Consider the following 17,395-nt stretch of genomic DNA (forward strand, 5'->3'; position numbering starts at 1 on the left):
GGCTCTACAAGAACACCTCTGACAGGTTTCACAGCATGTGGCAACGACCAAGGGTTTTTTTATTATTGCACACATGTAAGCCACAAAACCAACCACAAGTTGACAAGTGAAGTCCAACAGAACATGTACTTCAGATGTGCAGACAAGCACTGCTGAATACTTCAGTCCTACCTTGCAGATCCAGCTTTTCCAACCCTTCCTCACCTAAGACTATGACACATGAATTTAGCAAGTCTTGCAACTCAATTTCCCCACAAGTCTTTCTCAGAGTTAAATTACTACTCTCCCATTCTTTCTCTTTTACACAAGAGAAAAATGAGCTGAGAAAAAACAAGGATAGAGCTAAAACTGCAGTGTGGTGAGAAGAATAGACACTATTTGGGTGGCAGCTGTGGAATTCAGTGTGGGGTACGGGAGCAAGTCACTAATCCTATTTCTAGTGCTCACATTTTTATTTTCACAAGCTTTAATGCTTATTTTTAAAGTCACATTTATGAGAAAGTCTGAATGCCCGTTTTATTTTTCCCCAGTATGTTTCTGCTGCCATGACTGCTAGTAAAAAAACCTGACCCCACAAATTCTGCAACCTGAAAATACAGAAAACACACACACTTCTCTTCTTAACATATCGGTTCTTAGTCCTGAGGATTTTTAATGCTTTGAGTTAATAATACTGATTTATCCTCCTCTTTGCTTCTTCCCCAGCAGACAATTTTACTCACATTGCTGTTACTTGTTTTCCTTTCAACATATCCCAACTCACGCTATAACTCACTAGCTGTCAGCATTTTAAAAGAAAGATTAGCAGTGCCAACTACACCTCAGGAAAAACATTTGCACTTCTCACAGCTAAAGTGTTTATTATATACTACAGAAAAAAGTGGCGCATTACATTATCTACGTCCCTCTTCTTGTTTCTGCAGGGCTTCATTAAGCTGACAACTGACAGTTGCATGCTTGTTTAAAAACTGCAGCAAGAAATAATTATTCTGAAGACACTGCATATATAATCATCACAACATAATAACTAAGTTTTTTTAATACATAAGCTATTTCTTTACTAACTTGTATTTTGATAAAACAACTGACAGTTTAACACAAAAAGCAATGCTAATCTAGTGAAGAATGATGTATTTTAGGACCACTTAATAAAACAGACAAATGAGAAGCTAAATTCTCAGCACTACCTGGCAACAAATGATTTGAATTTATGTATGAGCCTACAATTTCTTATAACACAAAACTGTTATCTCAGAGGCCTAGAAAACTTCCCTGTAAAATTACAGATAAAGATTGAGAGGAAGATTTAATTTAATTTAAGCTTCTTATTCCCAGTCCCATCATTTGTTGAGTTTTTAATTCAGTGCTCACAAGGAAAAAGAACTATAAATTTAGTAAAATATCATGCCTTTGATATTTCTAATACTATTTACATAGCACTTACATAGCGTTTTTACTAACGTGTCTTTGAAGACCATACAATCCAAGAGCAGCCTGAACCTAGAAATACTCAGATATACTGTAGAAATGTTAATCGACAGGCATTTAGAAGAATAGAAACAACAATCTTTGTTCCTTTTCCATGAGTGTTACCACCAAAACTAGGGATGCAGGTAAACAGGAAAGGGAGAAATTATTTTTGTATTTGGCAAGAGAGAGAATATTGTTCAGTGTAGCTGATCTGGTTACCTTCTGCCTTTAACAATAGCAGCACGAAAGACCTCCTTCCAACAACTCTCCAGGAATTACTAACCCTGGGAGAAATTGTATAGGATAACCAAATGTCCTCAAGCTAGGTTAGATGGTGGAGCAGCCAAGAAAGTTCCTTACTTGTAAGAACAATCTGAATGTAATTTAATGTTCTATGTTTTGAAACCTTGTTCCACCTTTGAACATCTATGCTTTACATAAAAATTATTTTCTTCTTAAATCTTACCTGGCAATAGAGCTAAGTAATTTGCCATACATTGGGAACATCACTCTTACCAACGTGGCAATCTTTAAAACTGTGATCCTGCACCAAACCCCCTGAGCCTGGTGCTCCAGTAAACATAGGAAAGATCACTGATACAGCAGGACAATACAGCAACACCTAACCCTTGAAGGTCAAAATTAAGGCATTTATTTCTAGGTGAAAGTTCCAAATGCACTATTCTAGGCATATGGTTTTCTCTGGTAGATGATACATTCTGATACCTTATGCAGTTATCACGGAAAAAGTTTTCCTTTGCTTTCAGACTGCTTAGCTCTGAAAAACCCACACCTATTTTGCTGAGAAGGAGGGCAGGAGAAATCCCAATAATTTCCTACTATTAAATATTCAAATAAACAATTTGCTTTCTACACATGCGAAGGACAGACAAGTTAATCAGCTATCTGTCCTCTGTATTGCTTTGAATTTTTAATCTAAATTATTTCATTTCAATTATTTACTACTTAAAAATGCTGTCAACCATTTAAAATTTTTATTTGGTAAATGCATAAAAGTAGGTCACTGAAAACAAGCTTATACACAATAATACACAGACACATCTGAGGATTAATATATAAAAATCAAGAGATTTAAAAACTGACCTGCTGTTTCTGGTGTTTGTTTAGTAGGGCTAAAAATAAGATGTAACATCTGGAGCAGTCTGCTAAAGCTGTGCAGAAGTCATTGTAGGAAGAAAGTTTGCTACAAAGACACAAAAATATAACAGAAGTGAATGAAAGCACTTTTTTCCACAAAAGATCCTTTAAAAAAGTCATGCTGCTTTCAACTCTCAGAGCTGTATTTTCCAACAAATGAAATGAATGCCAATACTCTGACTTCTAGGAGAGAACAGAAGTCTAGCTACCCATGCCACAGTGAATTATAGGAAGAAGCGAACATACGAAGCTTCCCAACCTGCTTGCCATATAGGCACAGTATGCTAACACTAGCACTTCTTAGTGTTAAATGGGAGAACTGTAATTTCAAGATGACATAGAAAGTCAGACAAGAGAGGAAATAAAGGGCAATTTTATCTCTGTATATTCCCTAACAGCTGCTGCGGTCCTACACTGCTCACCTTGACCATTACAAAAACAGAGAATTGGACATGCTTTGGTCATACCAGAAATACTGCAATGACAGAACAAACTAGGATAACTTCTTACTTCCCATGCAATCAAACCCAGCAAATATCTGTGTTAGTGTTCAATTACAACCAATTATAGCAAGACTTGCAGACTTGGAGAAATGAATCATCTGAACAGATTCTCTACAAGGAAGCTACCTAAAGTAAACTGATTGAGAGAAAAGAATAATCATTCCGTATTACTAGAAGACAAACCAGAATTCAAATCCCTGCTCTGTATGGTACAGTATTTTTTGTAACATGACTGCAATTTCCAGGAAGCTAATTAAATTCATTTTATGGCTAATTTTTATCCTTGGAGCATGCAGTTCACTAAACGTAAGAAAAAATACTGAAACAGTAGGAAAATTTCAATGAGCAAAATTACTTTTGCTCCATATTGAATTCTAGATCAAACAAATGTCCTTGTCAGAATTACAGTATTGATATCGATTACAATTACAATTACAAACCCATTACCCCACTTGCCATGGCATTTTCCAAGTAAAAGAAATGCTCTGTCCTTAGAAGAAGTAAATATGCTCGAAGTGGTGTAATTATTGCCAGAACTCACTTATTTTTAGGAACAAACTTAGAGAGACAGATGTGGACAATGTGGCTTGGAACTGGAGAAGCAATTCACATGCTTTACAGGTAGCACAAACAGCAAAGGATCAGATTTGCCTGTTTATAGCAGTGGAGAGGAAGAAGGAATGACAGTCCCTCATGTAGCTGCTCTTCAAAGCACAACCCAATCTCATCTAGCAAGGAGAATGTGATGGATAATTTGGAGGGGCTGAACAGGAAAAGTAGTCCATAGCAGAATCTCAATGAACATGGAGCCACAGGTGACATGACTCAATACAGTAACAAAGCAGCAATGGCAAACACTTCATCCAGAACAGCATTCATAAATTGTGCTTATAACCCAACTCCTCCTGAAATTACTAACAGTTACTTTCACAACTTCTTCAAAATCCTTAAATTGTTTGCAAGTTCATTTAGCATCGGATATTGCAAGCTGGCACTTGGCAGCTGGAATATTTGTGACTGAGAAACTATGCAGATGACAAAAGGATCTCTTGGGGTGATTCACTCCTACTGATCTCCCTCTGAAAAGTACATCTGGGGAAGCAGCCACTGAGCTGCTCATAAAATGGAGATTCTTTCAGCGCTTCCATCTGCACACTCAAGCCCTGATCCCACAGATTAATCTCAAACACTCTCTGACAGCTCAAAACAATGAACACTGGTCACATTTTCTCTCTTTGGCATTTCATTTCATAAAACACAGTCCCCGATGTAACTTAAGCTTGTGTAATTTACCTCATTTTTATTTTTATTAAACATGGTCTAACATAAAATTTATGCCGTTTTAAAATATAAGAAATGGGACTTTAAAAATCTAAAATCTTGATCAGAATTTGTAGTATCAAAGAATGACACAATACAACAAAACATTTTTCACAGGGACAATGAATCCAAGTTTGTATGGCTACAATTAAACAATTCTATCAGAATTAATAAAGACACAATTATCGTACAAAATCATTAAAAAACTACACAGAGCTTTTAAGAAAACAATTCAATGCAAATCTTCGAATTTTAGTGGGGTCACTCGAAGCAGTAACACCGACTTGATGCATGAAGAAATAGGACTGTGTTCCACACATACCTGAATATCCTGATAACATAGGTGCACACATCCTTATCCCTCATGCGCTGCTCTAGCGCCACACAGAGCTCAGAGACTGCACCGCTGCGAATGAGCTGGCGTCTCGCCGGAGCCAAGTCAGCCAAGCTTCGCAAGGTAGCTGCCAGCTGCCCACAGAATATTTGAAGATTCGTTAATCACAGCCGCTTACAACAGAATCCACGCTGTTCCGTGGATTTAATAAAGCTCACGTCTCATTCACAACGTCTAAGGCAGTCTGAACGCCCTGCTAACATTCTGCAGGGATGTATCTACCGATAAATTGTAACAGAAAATGTGCGAGTAACAAAATTGTGTAGATTAAGTGCTTGAAAATGAAAGCTTGATACTGGTCTTTGCCTGCATGTAGCCTCCTTCTCTGAGGGAAACATGATCTTTCATACATTTTAAAAACTTGTATGCATCTATACAACCATATACCAATTGGAAATTAGGTTAAATGCTGTGGATAAAGTGATTTTTTGCCTAATATCTGATTTTGCAAATTTACATTTAAGTCTTACAAATTAATCCTAGTATATATTTTGATAATAACTGTAAGTTGCAAACTAAGTTAAATTTATTTTAAAAGGCAATAAAATTTATTGTGATTTAAAATTTTAGAAGTTAATCAAGATCAAGATAAATCTACTATTTGAACAGTACAAAAATGAAAAAGTTAAGTCCTTGAGTTTATTTTGGAGAAACCAAAATATTTTCAGAAGATACTGTTTTATTTCAAGGAGTTTTAAGCATAAAATACCTAACCACTTGTAGATATGCAAAATGAATAAGTTACTGAATATTTTGAAATGTTCTTCCAAGGTAAGGGTATTCAAATTCCAAGGTCAGACAGGCAATGACATGCAAGTTAATAGCTGATCTAAACCAGAATTTACTACAAAATTAATGTGAAGCCATTTAATCTCTGTGAATATGGGAATTCTTCACATTTTCCTTATTCTTGGAGTAAGTTATTTAACTTCAATTTGGTTTTAAATGTAGTCTGATAAGACACGAAAGCTATCACAAAAAAACCCTATAGAAATTAAGTATTTTATCACTGAATTCGACTGCTTGTCCAGTTATATGTAATCGTTAATTTTAAAGGAAAAATATTACTAAGAGCAGGTTAAGTTGCTGTGTTTGAGGAGCTTTTGCTCATAGGATTCTATGCACTACTCTGCCCATTCTCAAGCTGCTTTAATATTTGCTGTCCTACTTCAACAAATTTGGCAAAAGTGGATATGTCTTCAGTTACTGCACAATGTTCTGTAATGGAAGAATGGGAGAAGGAACAATGTGTCAAAATGAGAGACACAAGGTACAGAGGGGAAAAAAAATACGTGATGATATGATGTGAACATGATACATAAATGGATTTAACTTCAGAACTAAATATGAAATGTATATTATCTTCAGAATAAACAGAAACTGAATCTGTGGAAGCCATTTGCTTCATATTGCTCATATTTTACGAAGACACCTGGAGTTACTTGTTATTTTAACTGAACGACTGCAAAAAATACATTTCCAGATATGCATTCACAAGCATATCACAAGTCATAATGCTTCAAAACTCAACACAATACTGGAGAAATATTTTAAAATAAAAATGTTCAGATATATACTTTGCTATTCAGAAGTTTTAGTGGACAAACTCCTGCCAAATGGAATAGACACAGAAGACTCCATTCAATGCCCACATACAAGACATTCACTTTCAGCCTAGGATGATACTTGTTGAAGTCTAGCTAAACTTCGCAACAAAAAGTTGGAAAGGAAAAGCAATGCAAAATAACATATACATTTAAATGTGCGAGACAATGAAATTCAAAAGAACAGCTAGTATGCAAATGAAATTTGAAGAGTACAGATTAAAAAATAATAGAAACTAGCCAGACAGCAAATGAATTCAAGAGATATTCTGATTGCTTCAAGCAGATGCCATGATTCAGGAAGAAATGCATAACAATTGGCTCTAGTAATCCCCACCAGCCCTAATCCTTATGTTGCCATGCGAAAGATCAAATTTACCCAAACAGAAAAATTTCACAGCAGACAAATGCTATTTTTAAAGGAGAAGACATTTAAGTGCTTTTCAATTAAAGAACATGGAATACTTGTCAAGTCTTGTCAGCAACACTTCAAAAGCCTTGGCTTTTGATTGAGCATTACCGTATTTTGTACAAATATAATCAGACTATTAGGTGAAGCAATATAACATAAGTCAAAGATGACCTTGGTTTCATGTCCTCTATTAAGGAAAAATAATTATTATTACAAATATTTTCACTCTTGTATTGTGGAATTTCTACATAAAATCTGTTGTGTAATAAAGAAAAAATCAGAGAGGGAGTTGAGTTTATTCCCACAAAAAGGACCTGGCAAGATTATGTATAACACTGCCATCTGGTGATTGTGCAATTATACAGCTAAAGAACTGAAAGTTGGTACCAGTTAACTGAGCTCCTTCAGCCATCAGCATTAAAAGATGGCAGAGCCTCCCTCAGAGACCACTATGACTATTTAAGGTGTTTTCTCCTCCAATACAATTTTCTCTTTATTTCTGGAGACGTGTAGTTATTCATTATTTTCTGTATGCCACTGGATATTTGATCTTTTGCTACAAGTTAAAGTATACCACAAAAACTTCCTTTATTCTGAAGACATAAATCACAGATGAAACTTTCTTCATTACTATATGCCTGAAGACAGAACTGTTCCTACACCTGTCTATAAGGACTGAACAATTTACTCACATGTAAAAAACGGTGCACATTAATGTAAATTTCTTAAAGAAACTGATACAAAAAAAGTCACACAGCAGCAGGAAGCACTGCTTTTCTCACAGGAGGAAGAAAAATTAAGTATCTGCACTACTATAGATGATTTTAGAATTCATAGAATCATGAAATGATTAGGGTTGGAAAGGACCTTAAAGCTCATCTAGTTCCAACCCCCCTGCCATGGGCAGGGACACCTTCCACTAGACCAGGTTGCTCAAAGCTCCATCCAGCCTGGCCTTGAACACTGCCAGGGATGGGGCAGCCACAGCTTCTCTGGGCAACCTGTGCCAATGCCTCACCACCCTCACAATAAAGAATTTCTTCCTAATATCTAATCTCAATCTACCCTCTTCCGGGGGGAGGGTTGTTTGGAGAATTCACAGTGCCACAAGAAAGTTAACATTCCCAATTCTAAAACCGGAAGTGTATAAAAGATACTTTTGTGATTCATATAGGAATTTAATGATGACAGGACCATATAGGAAAGAAAATAGGAACATGACAAGCAGAAAATTTCCAATTTCATCACATATTCTCTCAGTCTTTAGCAATCTGCCACTTTGAGACTTTCTACGCAAACGTACATATTAAGCCACATCATTTCATTCAGCATTTTCTAGCATCTCCCATTTCATTCAGCATTTTCTAGCATCTCCCAGTTTGTTTATGTTTGGTTTATGACTATTCTGGAGAGACATACCTCATAGCTCCACTAAAATAAACAGACAAAAACCAGTTATAGTAACGTGATGTAAGCTGTTTCCTCGTATTATTTCAAGTAGTATAAAATCCCTTGCTTTTAAGTTAGTAAGGAATGAAAAAAACCTGGCATAATTAGTAGAGAAATTGAATGTAAATACTACCTCACTAAATTGCTCAGTGTATTTTCCTATGAAGTCCCCAAAACCTTAGAATTACACCATTCACTGATCTTTACTTCAATAATTTCAACAACAAATGCCAGGAATCTACCTGGCAAATCCTTGACAAATACAAAAAACCCTACAAGGTATCTCATATGTGACAAGATAGTTTTGAGCCTGCTGCCTTCAAATATATTCAAAAAGTGTTGGCTTTTACAGCTACCTTTTCCTTAAATCAGTCCTTCAAAAACAGTTTGTCAGAGAAACATAGCTATACTTTCCTATGCATTCTTTGAAATGCATTATTCTTGTAATAAAAATCTTTTTGGCATCTCCCAAAGTATTGCAGAACCAGTTTGTACTTACTATTTCAGTTTAAAGAATTTAGACAGGGAACACATTTTTATCTGTTTACTATAATATCTGGAATATTGTCAGCACCATAAAGTAATAAGAAGAAACTGGTTTATTATGTACATAAAAATATTTGTTAACTTCAGAATTTCTACAGCCTTTAAAATCGACTACACAACAATATCTATGATAATTAAATTTAGGTCCTAAACAACTTCATGTAAACTTCTTAAAGTCTATTCAAACACAGGTACAACTCTCTCTGTGGCACACAGGGTTATCTTATCACCTTTAATTAAATTTTGACTTTACCTTTGAAGTGTGTACTTTTAGAAATAAAAGTAAATGCTAACCTGGACTAATAGGTGCCCCAAGTTGGAGAAATATGTGTCATTTTCTTTTACATTATTAATCTGCTTCAGTAATTGCAGCAACATTTCAACAGCTCCTTTTTTCACCATTTCATTAAGGAGTACTGCATTTCCAGACATGAATTTTATAGCTCCCATGCAATACAAGAGAGCTTCATTATTTTTTTGTAGATCTTCAGTTCTTAGGACCTCCAACAAACAATCTAAAAGGAAAATAATTATTCAGAAAGCCTAATATTAACATTTATATTTGATACAGTCCAGTCACTGAAGAAATTAACAATTGGGAAAAAAACCTCAGATTGAACATTTCTAATAAGTGGGCTAGAAAACTTGTGTATTTGGATTGAAACCAAGAAACAATTATCAATGAACAAGAGAATGGGCCTAACTTTTGTTCTCTCAGGCTTCAAGAACCAGCACCAGTTGTACACACATAGCAGTAATCACTGAAAATCTCAGTAAGGATTTGCAAAAGTGATTGTGTGTTTTTGTGTAATTTTGTGTACTAAACTTGAGACATTCTTGAGAGGTTTATTCCCACTACTTCCTTAAAAATCAAATGCCTTCAACATCTCAAATGGAGCACTAAAAAGCACAGGTGCCTAACTCAAATCTCACATTTGAAGTCTGTTCATAGCCTTTTTGGATTTACTTTTTATGTTGGTAAAGTTACTGTAAAGGTTTTGCTTTATGCTACCACCATCAGATATCTGAAATGTTAAAATTAACAGCTGTTAGCACAGGCCCAATGTATCTTTCACAGTCAAATTGAGACATTCTGAATTTGGTAGGTATATCTTAAGTAATCCTATCCAATTTTTTAATTTTGAATTTCTAGTAACTGATTGAAACTGATATTTACTTCTGCTTCCTGTGTTCAATCCAGTTGAATAAAAACATTTTCCCATTTCATTAAACTTCAGAGATTTTAAAAGTTTTTTCAGTCTCAACTCCAGTTGAAACTTTCTCCAAGTATATGGGTGTATATGGATGAAGTACACCCACTCTAGGCTCTTGATCCAACTCCCACCCTCGCCAAATGCTACTGGTTGGCTAAATCAGCTGGGCTGTGGCAATGTGAGAAATCAGTTTCAGGTTCCTGTTCTGCTCAGTATCAAATTGGGTCTTGAACAGTAGTTGTTTATTTTGGAACAAATGGTTAATTTCTTTCTTCTACTGGAGCTGCTCCAGATGCACATAAATAGTTCACAGGGCCAGAGGAAGAAAAAGAAATTGAATATATAACCCAGGGACTGCAACAGGAACCTCGATTATGATGATAACCCAGATTATGATGAGGTCCATGTCTTCAGCCTGGATAAGGTGGGTCAAAAATGTAGAGTGAATAAACAAATAAGAAAACCCCTACCAAAAGCATCTTTCCTTCACTAGTTTTAAAATCCAGGGAAAGAAGAGCAGGTGAAAGAAAAGTGAGTACAGATGGAAATGAGAGCAAAAAACCCTGTGCTTACACATAAATAGCCACTTAGCTTGTCCAGATTTTGGTATGATGCTCATCTCTACAAAACTGCAGTTCTCAGTATCCAAAGTCAGTTGAACAACCTGAGCTGTTCCCTTTTCTCCGAGTCCTTTCCTGTTGATCTTACTACTGGAAAGGTTTATCTGGTCTTTATCTCTGACAACACTTGTATACTAAACTCTAAGACCATGAATACTCTCATCTGTTTAAGCAGATATACACATATGCTCTAACTTATGCACATGCTACAAAATAAAAAATGTTTGCAAAGTCAAGGCCTACATTAATAAAACATAATGAAGTTTTAATGAAAGGAATGACCATCAATTGATACTGAGTATCACTCATACACTGTAGTTTTCTTGGTATTTGTAAGGTGTGTGTGTATGACACAAATGCAGTTACAGTAACAAAAGAGATCTTACAGCCATTGCTGAAAATTCTCCGAAACCATCAACTAAACACGCAGAGGCAGCTAAAAAAGCCAACGATTGTTCTCAATACCCTTCCTGATGATGGCCGACAACACAGACAGCATTATTTCACTTGTATAAAAATTGGTGCAGACACGTTCTGACTTCTATGGACTGCTTTGCTCTATACATCTCAAGAAGGATCTGCTGGAGTCAGAGAAGTTACAGAGAATGGCTACTAAAACAACCAAGAGAATGACACAATATTCTTTCAAAGATACAACTAGAAGGCTGAGATGCCTGCGTCTGAAAAGGAGAAGGCAAAGATACGACTGCAGTTTAAAAAATCATGAAGGTGGAAGTTCAGCTGACTGTAGAAACTCTTCCAAATCATGCAAAACTACAAGCAGGGGCATAATGAAAAGCAGATAGGTTTAAAACAGCAGACAGAGAACTTCTGAAACTTAATACTCTATGAGATTGCAGAGACAGAAGCAGAAAATTCAAAAATGGAATTAGGCAAATTAATGAACAAAAAGTCTATAAACAGAGGCTCAGAAGGATTAGGCAGGGATGCACCATCTAATGTTCCTAATACAATCTAACAATTCTAAGTGCTGTAGTAGTACAAGGGAAATGGATCACAGAAAACATGTGGGCTTCCACACTCTCCCTAAAGAGCATTCCCTGTCACCATCATTAGGCACAGAATACTGGACTAGATGGACTGTTAGTTTGACCTAGTGACCAATTTTTAGTGCGTGACTAAGTTAACTCTGAGAATGTTTCTTGAAAGATGATCAATCTAACTACCGAATTTCAACACCTAGCTTATATACAAGAACAGAACACATACCCAATAAACCGTCATTTTGAATGATGTAATCATTTTTTTCATTCCTGCAAATTTTAAATGCAAGCTTGCAAACACTGAGAAGATTTCTTCCATCCACTTTCATCTGCAAAGAAAGTAAAACACATAAAAATCACAACTAAAATCTACATACAAAAATGTAACATAACATTTTACAAGTTCAGACACCATGGCAAACTTGTATTCTCACAGAACTACTAAATTCCAACCAAAACCCTGACAGTATACTCAGCCAAACTGTAAAGTAACAGATGATATAAAAACTTATAATCTATTTTCTGCAGGCAGTATATCAGTAACTTGCAGGTTTTTCTTCCCTAAGTCACTCTTACAAAGAAATTCTGCACAGGTTCACTGGTTTGGCATCTATGGACATGCCATAAGGAACTCCAGCACAACAATACATAATGAAAGTTGTTCTCACCATACCAGAAAACACAATGTTATGATGTACTAATGGTCATTGAGAGATTATAAAAGGGAAGTAAAAGTGTTAATAATACAATGATACAATGACAAATCTCTTCCTCTGCATTTCAAGGACAATTTTTTATCTTGTTAATGATTTTTAAAAGATACCACAGAAAAATGTCTGTGACAGAACTTTTTTTTATAAGCACCACTTGACATCTATGTAGTATCTGAATTTATAATTATGTCTTCTGATAAAAATAACACATCTACCTCTTAAAGGAAACACACCCCCTCCCCCCAACACACATACTGTGCTAGCTGGTATCCTTTCACCAGGGACTGTCCATACCTACTTAGAAGCTGAACCAATAGGTTCAAAAGTACCAATTGAGAGTTTTAAGCAGAAATACTAGAGAAAAGAGATAATTATACCTACTTTCGAAAAGAACAATTTTGGTATTTTCAAATAAACATGTTCAATATGGCCAAGATGCTACTAAAAAAACTAAGCTTCATTCTTGGAATTGTACAAGGCCAGGCTGGACGGGGCTTTGAGCAATGTGGTCTAGTGGAAGGTGTCCCTGCCCGTTGCAGAGGGTTGGAACTAGATGAGCTTTAAGGTCCCTTCCAATCAAAACCATTCTATGACTCTATGACTCATTTTCATGTGTAATTTTTTAAATTATTGTTTTGTTTAAATCCCTGCATGTGCATCCCGGCTTAGGACACTGTCCCTTTTTCCATGCCTAAGCAATATTCCTGCCGACATACACCAGTTATCCTATTTTAGGTCCATCCTTCCTCCCCAAGATGCAATTCCTCTGCAAAAAATAGGCTCCAACAAGTGTTGATCTGGATGATTGGGAGACTAGTGTCTTTGTGGCAAGAAATTGTGCTTAGGAAAGGATTAGTTTAGACACAGTTTAAAAGTATGAAATGAAAATTAAATGCAAGTTGTAGTTCATGATTTTGAGCTTCCCATTCTAACAAACAACATTTTAAAACACTTACAGACAGAATAATCTTTGTCAACTTTAGGCAAAGTGGGTCTGAATCAATGTCTACAAGTTTATATAATGTCTTCAGAAGCACACTTCTTCTTTTAAATTTTTTTCCAAGCATATTTTCTTCATTCAGGGCTTGATAGAGCTTGGTGCAAGCCAGACAAAGATTTTCTACATTGTCTTCTATTTGAAGGAAGTGGGAAGAGAGACAAAAATAAAAAAATAATTATCAGTACAACCTTTTTCAGAACATCTCAATAGACAAAGAAACAGAAGAACAAAAGAAAGAATGGGTTGCACAACAACAAAAATAAGGCACCCAATGAATCTCTTAAAATAACGTGATTCTCAGAAACAGTTTTATTCTGCTCTTACAAAAAGAAAAGACTCGAGCCAAGAAATCATAAAGCCAAAATAATACCTAAAGCTAAAATGAAACTCACCTTTTATGCTTAATAATCACACCAACTAAATGTCTACCAGGAAACTGTCACTGAACATATTCTTTAAAGAGCTCCACCACACATGTCATGTGAAAAAGTGGCAGTTAAGGAATATTTTTCTGCCTACATACATAAACTAATATATGAAACCTTGCTGGGATTAAGAACAAGTGAATGTCAAAACTCACTAGAACCTTCCAACGAATAGTAGAGGTGCAAGATGTATCTGAGTGGACTGTTTGGCTATTGATAAAAAAAGTCATCTACCTCTTTACCAGAGTCCCTCAGACACTATTTAAAAAATACAGAAATAAAACCTGAAGTAAATTATTACAAATCTGCACCTCAACACAATGCAATCATGTACACGTTTACTTTAGAGAAAAAAGGAAAAGTCTTGCCTATTCTTAAAATTCAAGAGATGGGGTTGTTTTTTTTCTTTCTTTTCTTACAAGACAAGATCTTCTCTAAACTGGTATTGTATTTTTTTTGTTTTTATAGACTCACTGAATGGTTGAGGTTGGAAGGGACATCTGGAGGTCATCTAGTCCAACCCGCCTGCTCAAGCAGGGCCTACTAGAGACAGGTGCCCAGGCCAGTTTTACACTGCAAAGTCACAGGACATAAATGGCTACATAGTTTAAACACTGCTATCCTTTTGTAGTAAACACAAATGAGTCCCGTGTTTTCTGCAGGAAATAGTACAGAAAATACACCTTTTCAAGAACAGTGTTACCCACCTTTTTCCAGTTCATGCAGAATTGGTAGAACCTTCATATGCCAAAAGATTTCTTCCTCTTCTGATTCATTTATTCGTGTTTCAACCTGTAAGCCTACAAAATACATTCAAAACAAAAGCACATATTCAGCAAAGGTTTCGACTTCTACACAAACAAATAGCTACAAATACTTTACTCCTCCGTCAGAAAAAAAAAAATCAAAAAATGTCACATTTTGCTATATTCTAGGTTATTCTACCTCTTCAAGCTTTTGTTTTTATTTTCATTTTCTCAAACCCAAAAGTTTCTAACAAAACTAGATGGATAGATGCTGTGATATGTAAAGCTGTACTGTAAAGCCAGATTTGGTTTTGTTTACTGACACTGTTTCACTTGATTGCTGAATTGGAAGGTAATGACTACTTTTACATCAACATGTCCTACTATTTTTCAGTTCTGTGTCCACGTGACAACTTATTCTGTGTTAGAAAATATCCATACTGCAGGCAATCCTCCAGGATTGTACAATTTTATCTAGTACACATGCACAACATTACACTAAGCTTTGTTAACTTAGACTCTGGTCAGTTAGAGAACAAATAGTCTTGTTAGTTATTACATCCTGTTAACAATTCTGATCACTTCATGCAATTAAATTTTGTAAAATGCTAAATTTTGTAAAATGCATGTTTCCCTCCTAATCACTGGGAATTATTCCAACTTGCTGAACATCTTTTTCACATTCACATGGCACTATGTGAAGTGGCAGAGTTCTGGTCTTGCCCATGGGCCCACTACGGAGCCAGAGTTCCTGTGCAACTTGAGTTTTAAAGGATCTAACAATTGCCCACAAGGTGCACGTAGGCATATTTTTGGAGTTCAGGATTAGGTTAACCTCCTTATCTTGCAGGCAACCAAAGTTGTTATAAAGATGGGTTTTCGTTTGTTTGGTTTGGTTTTTTGTTTGTTCTTTTTAATAGAGAAGTAAGAGTCTCACAGCTCCACTAAATAACATGAAGAAAATCATCAAGACTAGAATATATACATTAACAGATTTGTCAGAAGTCTTCTACTGTTCATTACTAGCTCTTGCATTTAAATGACAATGTAAACTCTTAACATAATCATTAACACAAAAAATACTGTACTACTTGAGAACACTGACATTGAGAGGTTTGCATCATGAGAACAGTGTCTCAGACCTTGAAAAAATTACTGTCTACTGAGTATTACTTGGAATACTGAAACAATTAAAACCTTCCTATTTTAAAAGCTTGCTTTTTAAAAAAAGAAAAAAAAATCCAGACTGTATTAACTTAATGCTTATTAACTGTCTACCTATATTTTACACAGAATTAATCTATCAATTTTATCTGTTAGACTATACAAAAATGCTGCTGTTTCATAAGTAATAACTAGATAAGTATGTTATTACAATAACTATATATTATTGGTTTGTGCATATATACATATTAGTGTCAGTACATGTTATTAGGTAATATTACTTATTTTGCAGACCTTTTCTATTTTCTAGATCTAAACAGTCTTATTTAGATCAATGAGTAGCTTAATTAATAAAACACTATGTAGCATTACAATGAAGTGAAAGTTCTGCTCCGGATAATATAAGAGCACAGCTGAAGTGAGAACACTAGAATAGTTTGCTCTGCTCCTTCCTGCCACAAAACCCACATATTGACTCAATTATTTATTTTCTTTCCAATTTGTAGCTACCTCTCAAACTGAAAGATGGGACTGACTTTCTAAGTATGCACATGCTTAAATTTATTAAGCAAGAAATAGAATAGCTCACATATGCATTTGCAGATATGACCACAGTTCTCACAGGGAAAAAAAAAATAAAAATAAATAAATAAAAAAGGAAAAATTAACAAAGCCATTCGATTTTTAGTTCAGAACTAAAAGAACTGATTTTTTGTGCCAGTGCTGCACTTGTCTCACATTTGTCAGAAAAATATAGCAACCTCGAAGTCGTAATGGCTTTTGTTGTAATTAGGAAAACAAACGTAATCAGTTTTACTAAAAAATATTAATCCTAGCAATAAGAATAATGAGAAAATACCCTCTTACCAAAAAAAAACCCCAAAAAACAACCATCCAACATTAATAAATTATAAACTTGCATGTGGCTCAGTCCTGGGAGATTTTTAAGGTGCTAATGAAAAGTTATGGCGCTAGCTGTATTTAAAATACTGCAGAAGCTGCTCTGAACTTTCTAATTGAGTGAATCACAACTCAACAGCAAAAATACTCAAGCAAAAGAATACAGCAAGTTGAAGTTCACTGTCTCAGTTTTTCACAGGTCTTAACCACAGCTTTGCATTCTGGTCAAAAAAAAAAAAAAGTCACTAATCAGTCTACATTTATTGGTTGCTGTTTTTAGTATGTAAATACAAGAGCCTTAGCAACACCGAGCTTTCAAAAGCTGTATACTGCCTGACTTATCACGTTTAGCCTTTTCACGGAATAATGAGTGGCTATGAATATATCTATATTAAAACAGTCTACCTCCTCTCTAAAATGTGAAAATATAAACACAAATCATATCAGAAAATAGAAATAATCTGCAAATGAACACTCCCCCAGGACCTCACTATAAAGAAGAAATGATTAAGAATTCCTACTGCTATTCCACTGTTCGTTTCGGGATTAAAGATGAAGTATGCACAAACTAAGGAAGCTACATAATGTTATAAAAAAGAAACAATCCTAATAACACATATTATATTTTCAATAACACCAATAAAATAGCAGATATAAAGAGAGAAAATGCAGCCCCACATTAGAATACTAACTCCCATGACATGTAAATACTCTCAGCCTTCGCCAGAATGATCCAGAATAATGCATCTTCTC

The 17,395-nt window shown here is 35.3% G+C and overlaps 1 protein-coding gene across 5 annotated transcripts in view; it reads right to left on the reverse strand.

Annotated features, from left to right (window-relative positions):
* The window catches only part of ARMC2 (armadillo repeat containing 2), a 69,820-nt gene that overhangs the window by 28,263 nt on the left and 24,162 nt on the right, over positions 1–17,395 (reverse strand). For all 5 annotated transcript variants that reach the window (XR_003991792.1, XR_003991791.1, XM_030489238.1 and 2 more), the window contains 6 exons: positions 14,540–14,632; positions 13,364–13,539; positions 11,921–12,023; positions 9,151–9,371; positions 4,774–4,919; positions 2,575–2,674 (listed from right to left, as the gene is read on the reverse strand). Coding sequence is in view for 3 of the 5 variants with exons in the window: in XM_030489238.1 (XP_030345098.1) it covers positions 2,575–2,674; positions 4,774–4,919; positions 9,151–9,371; positions 11,921–12,023; positions 13,364–13,539; positions 14,540–14,632 (839 nt within the window). In the remaining 2 variants the exon portion in view is untranslated. The remainder of the gene's footprint in view (positions 1–2,574; positions 2,675–4,773; positions 4,920–9,150; positions 9,372–11,920; positions 12,024–13,363; positions 13,540–14,539; positions 14,633–17,395) is intronic.

This window comes from Strigops habroptila, chromosome 6 (assembly GCF_004027225.2).
Source record: "Strigops habroptila isolate Jane chromosome 6, bStrHab1.2.pri, whole genome shotgun sequence".
NCBI lineage: Eukaryota > Metazoa > Chordata > Aves > Psittaciformes > Psittacidae > Strigops > Strigops habroptila.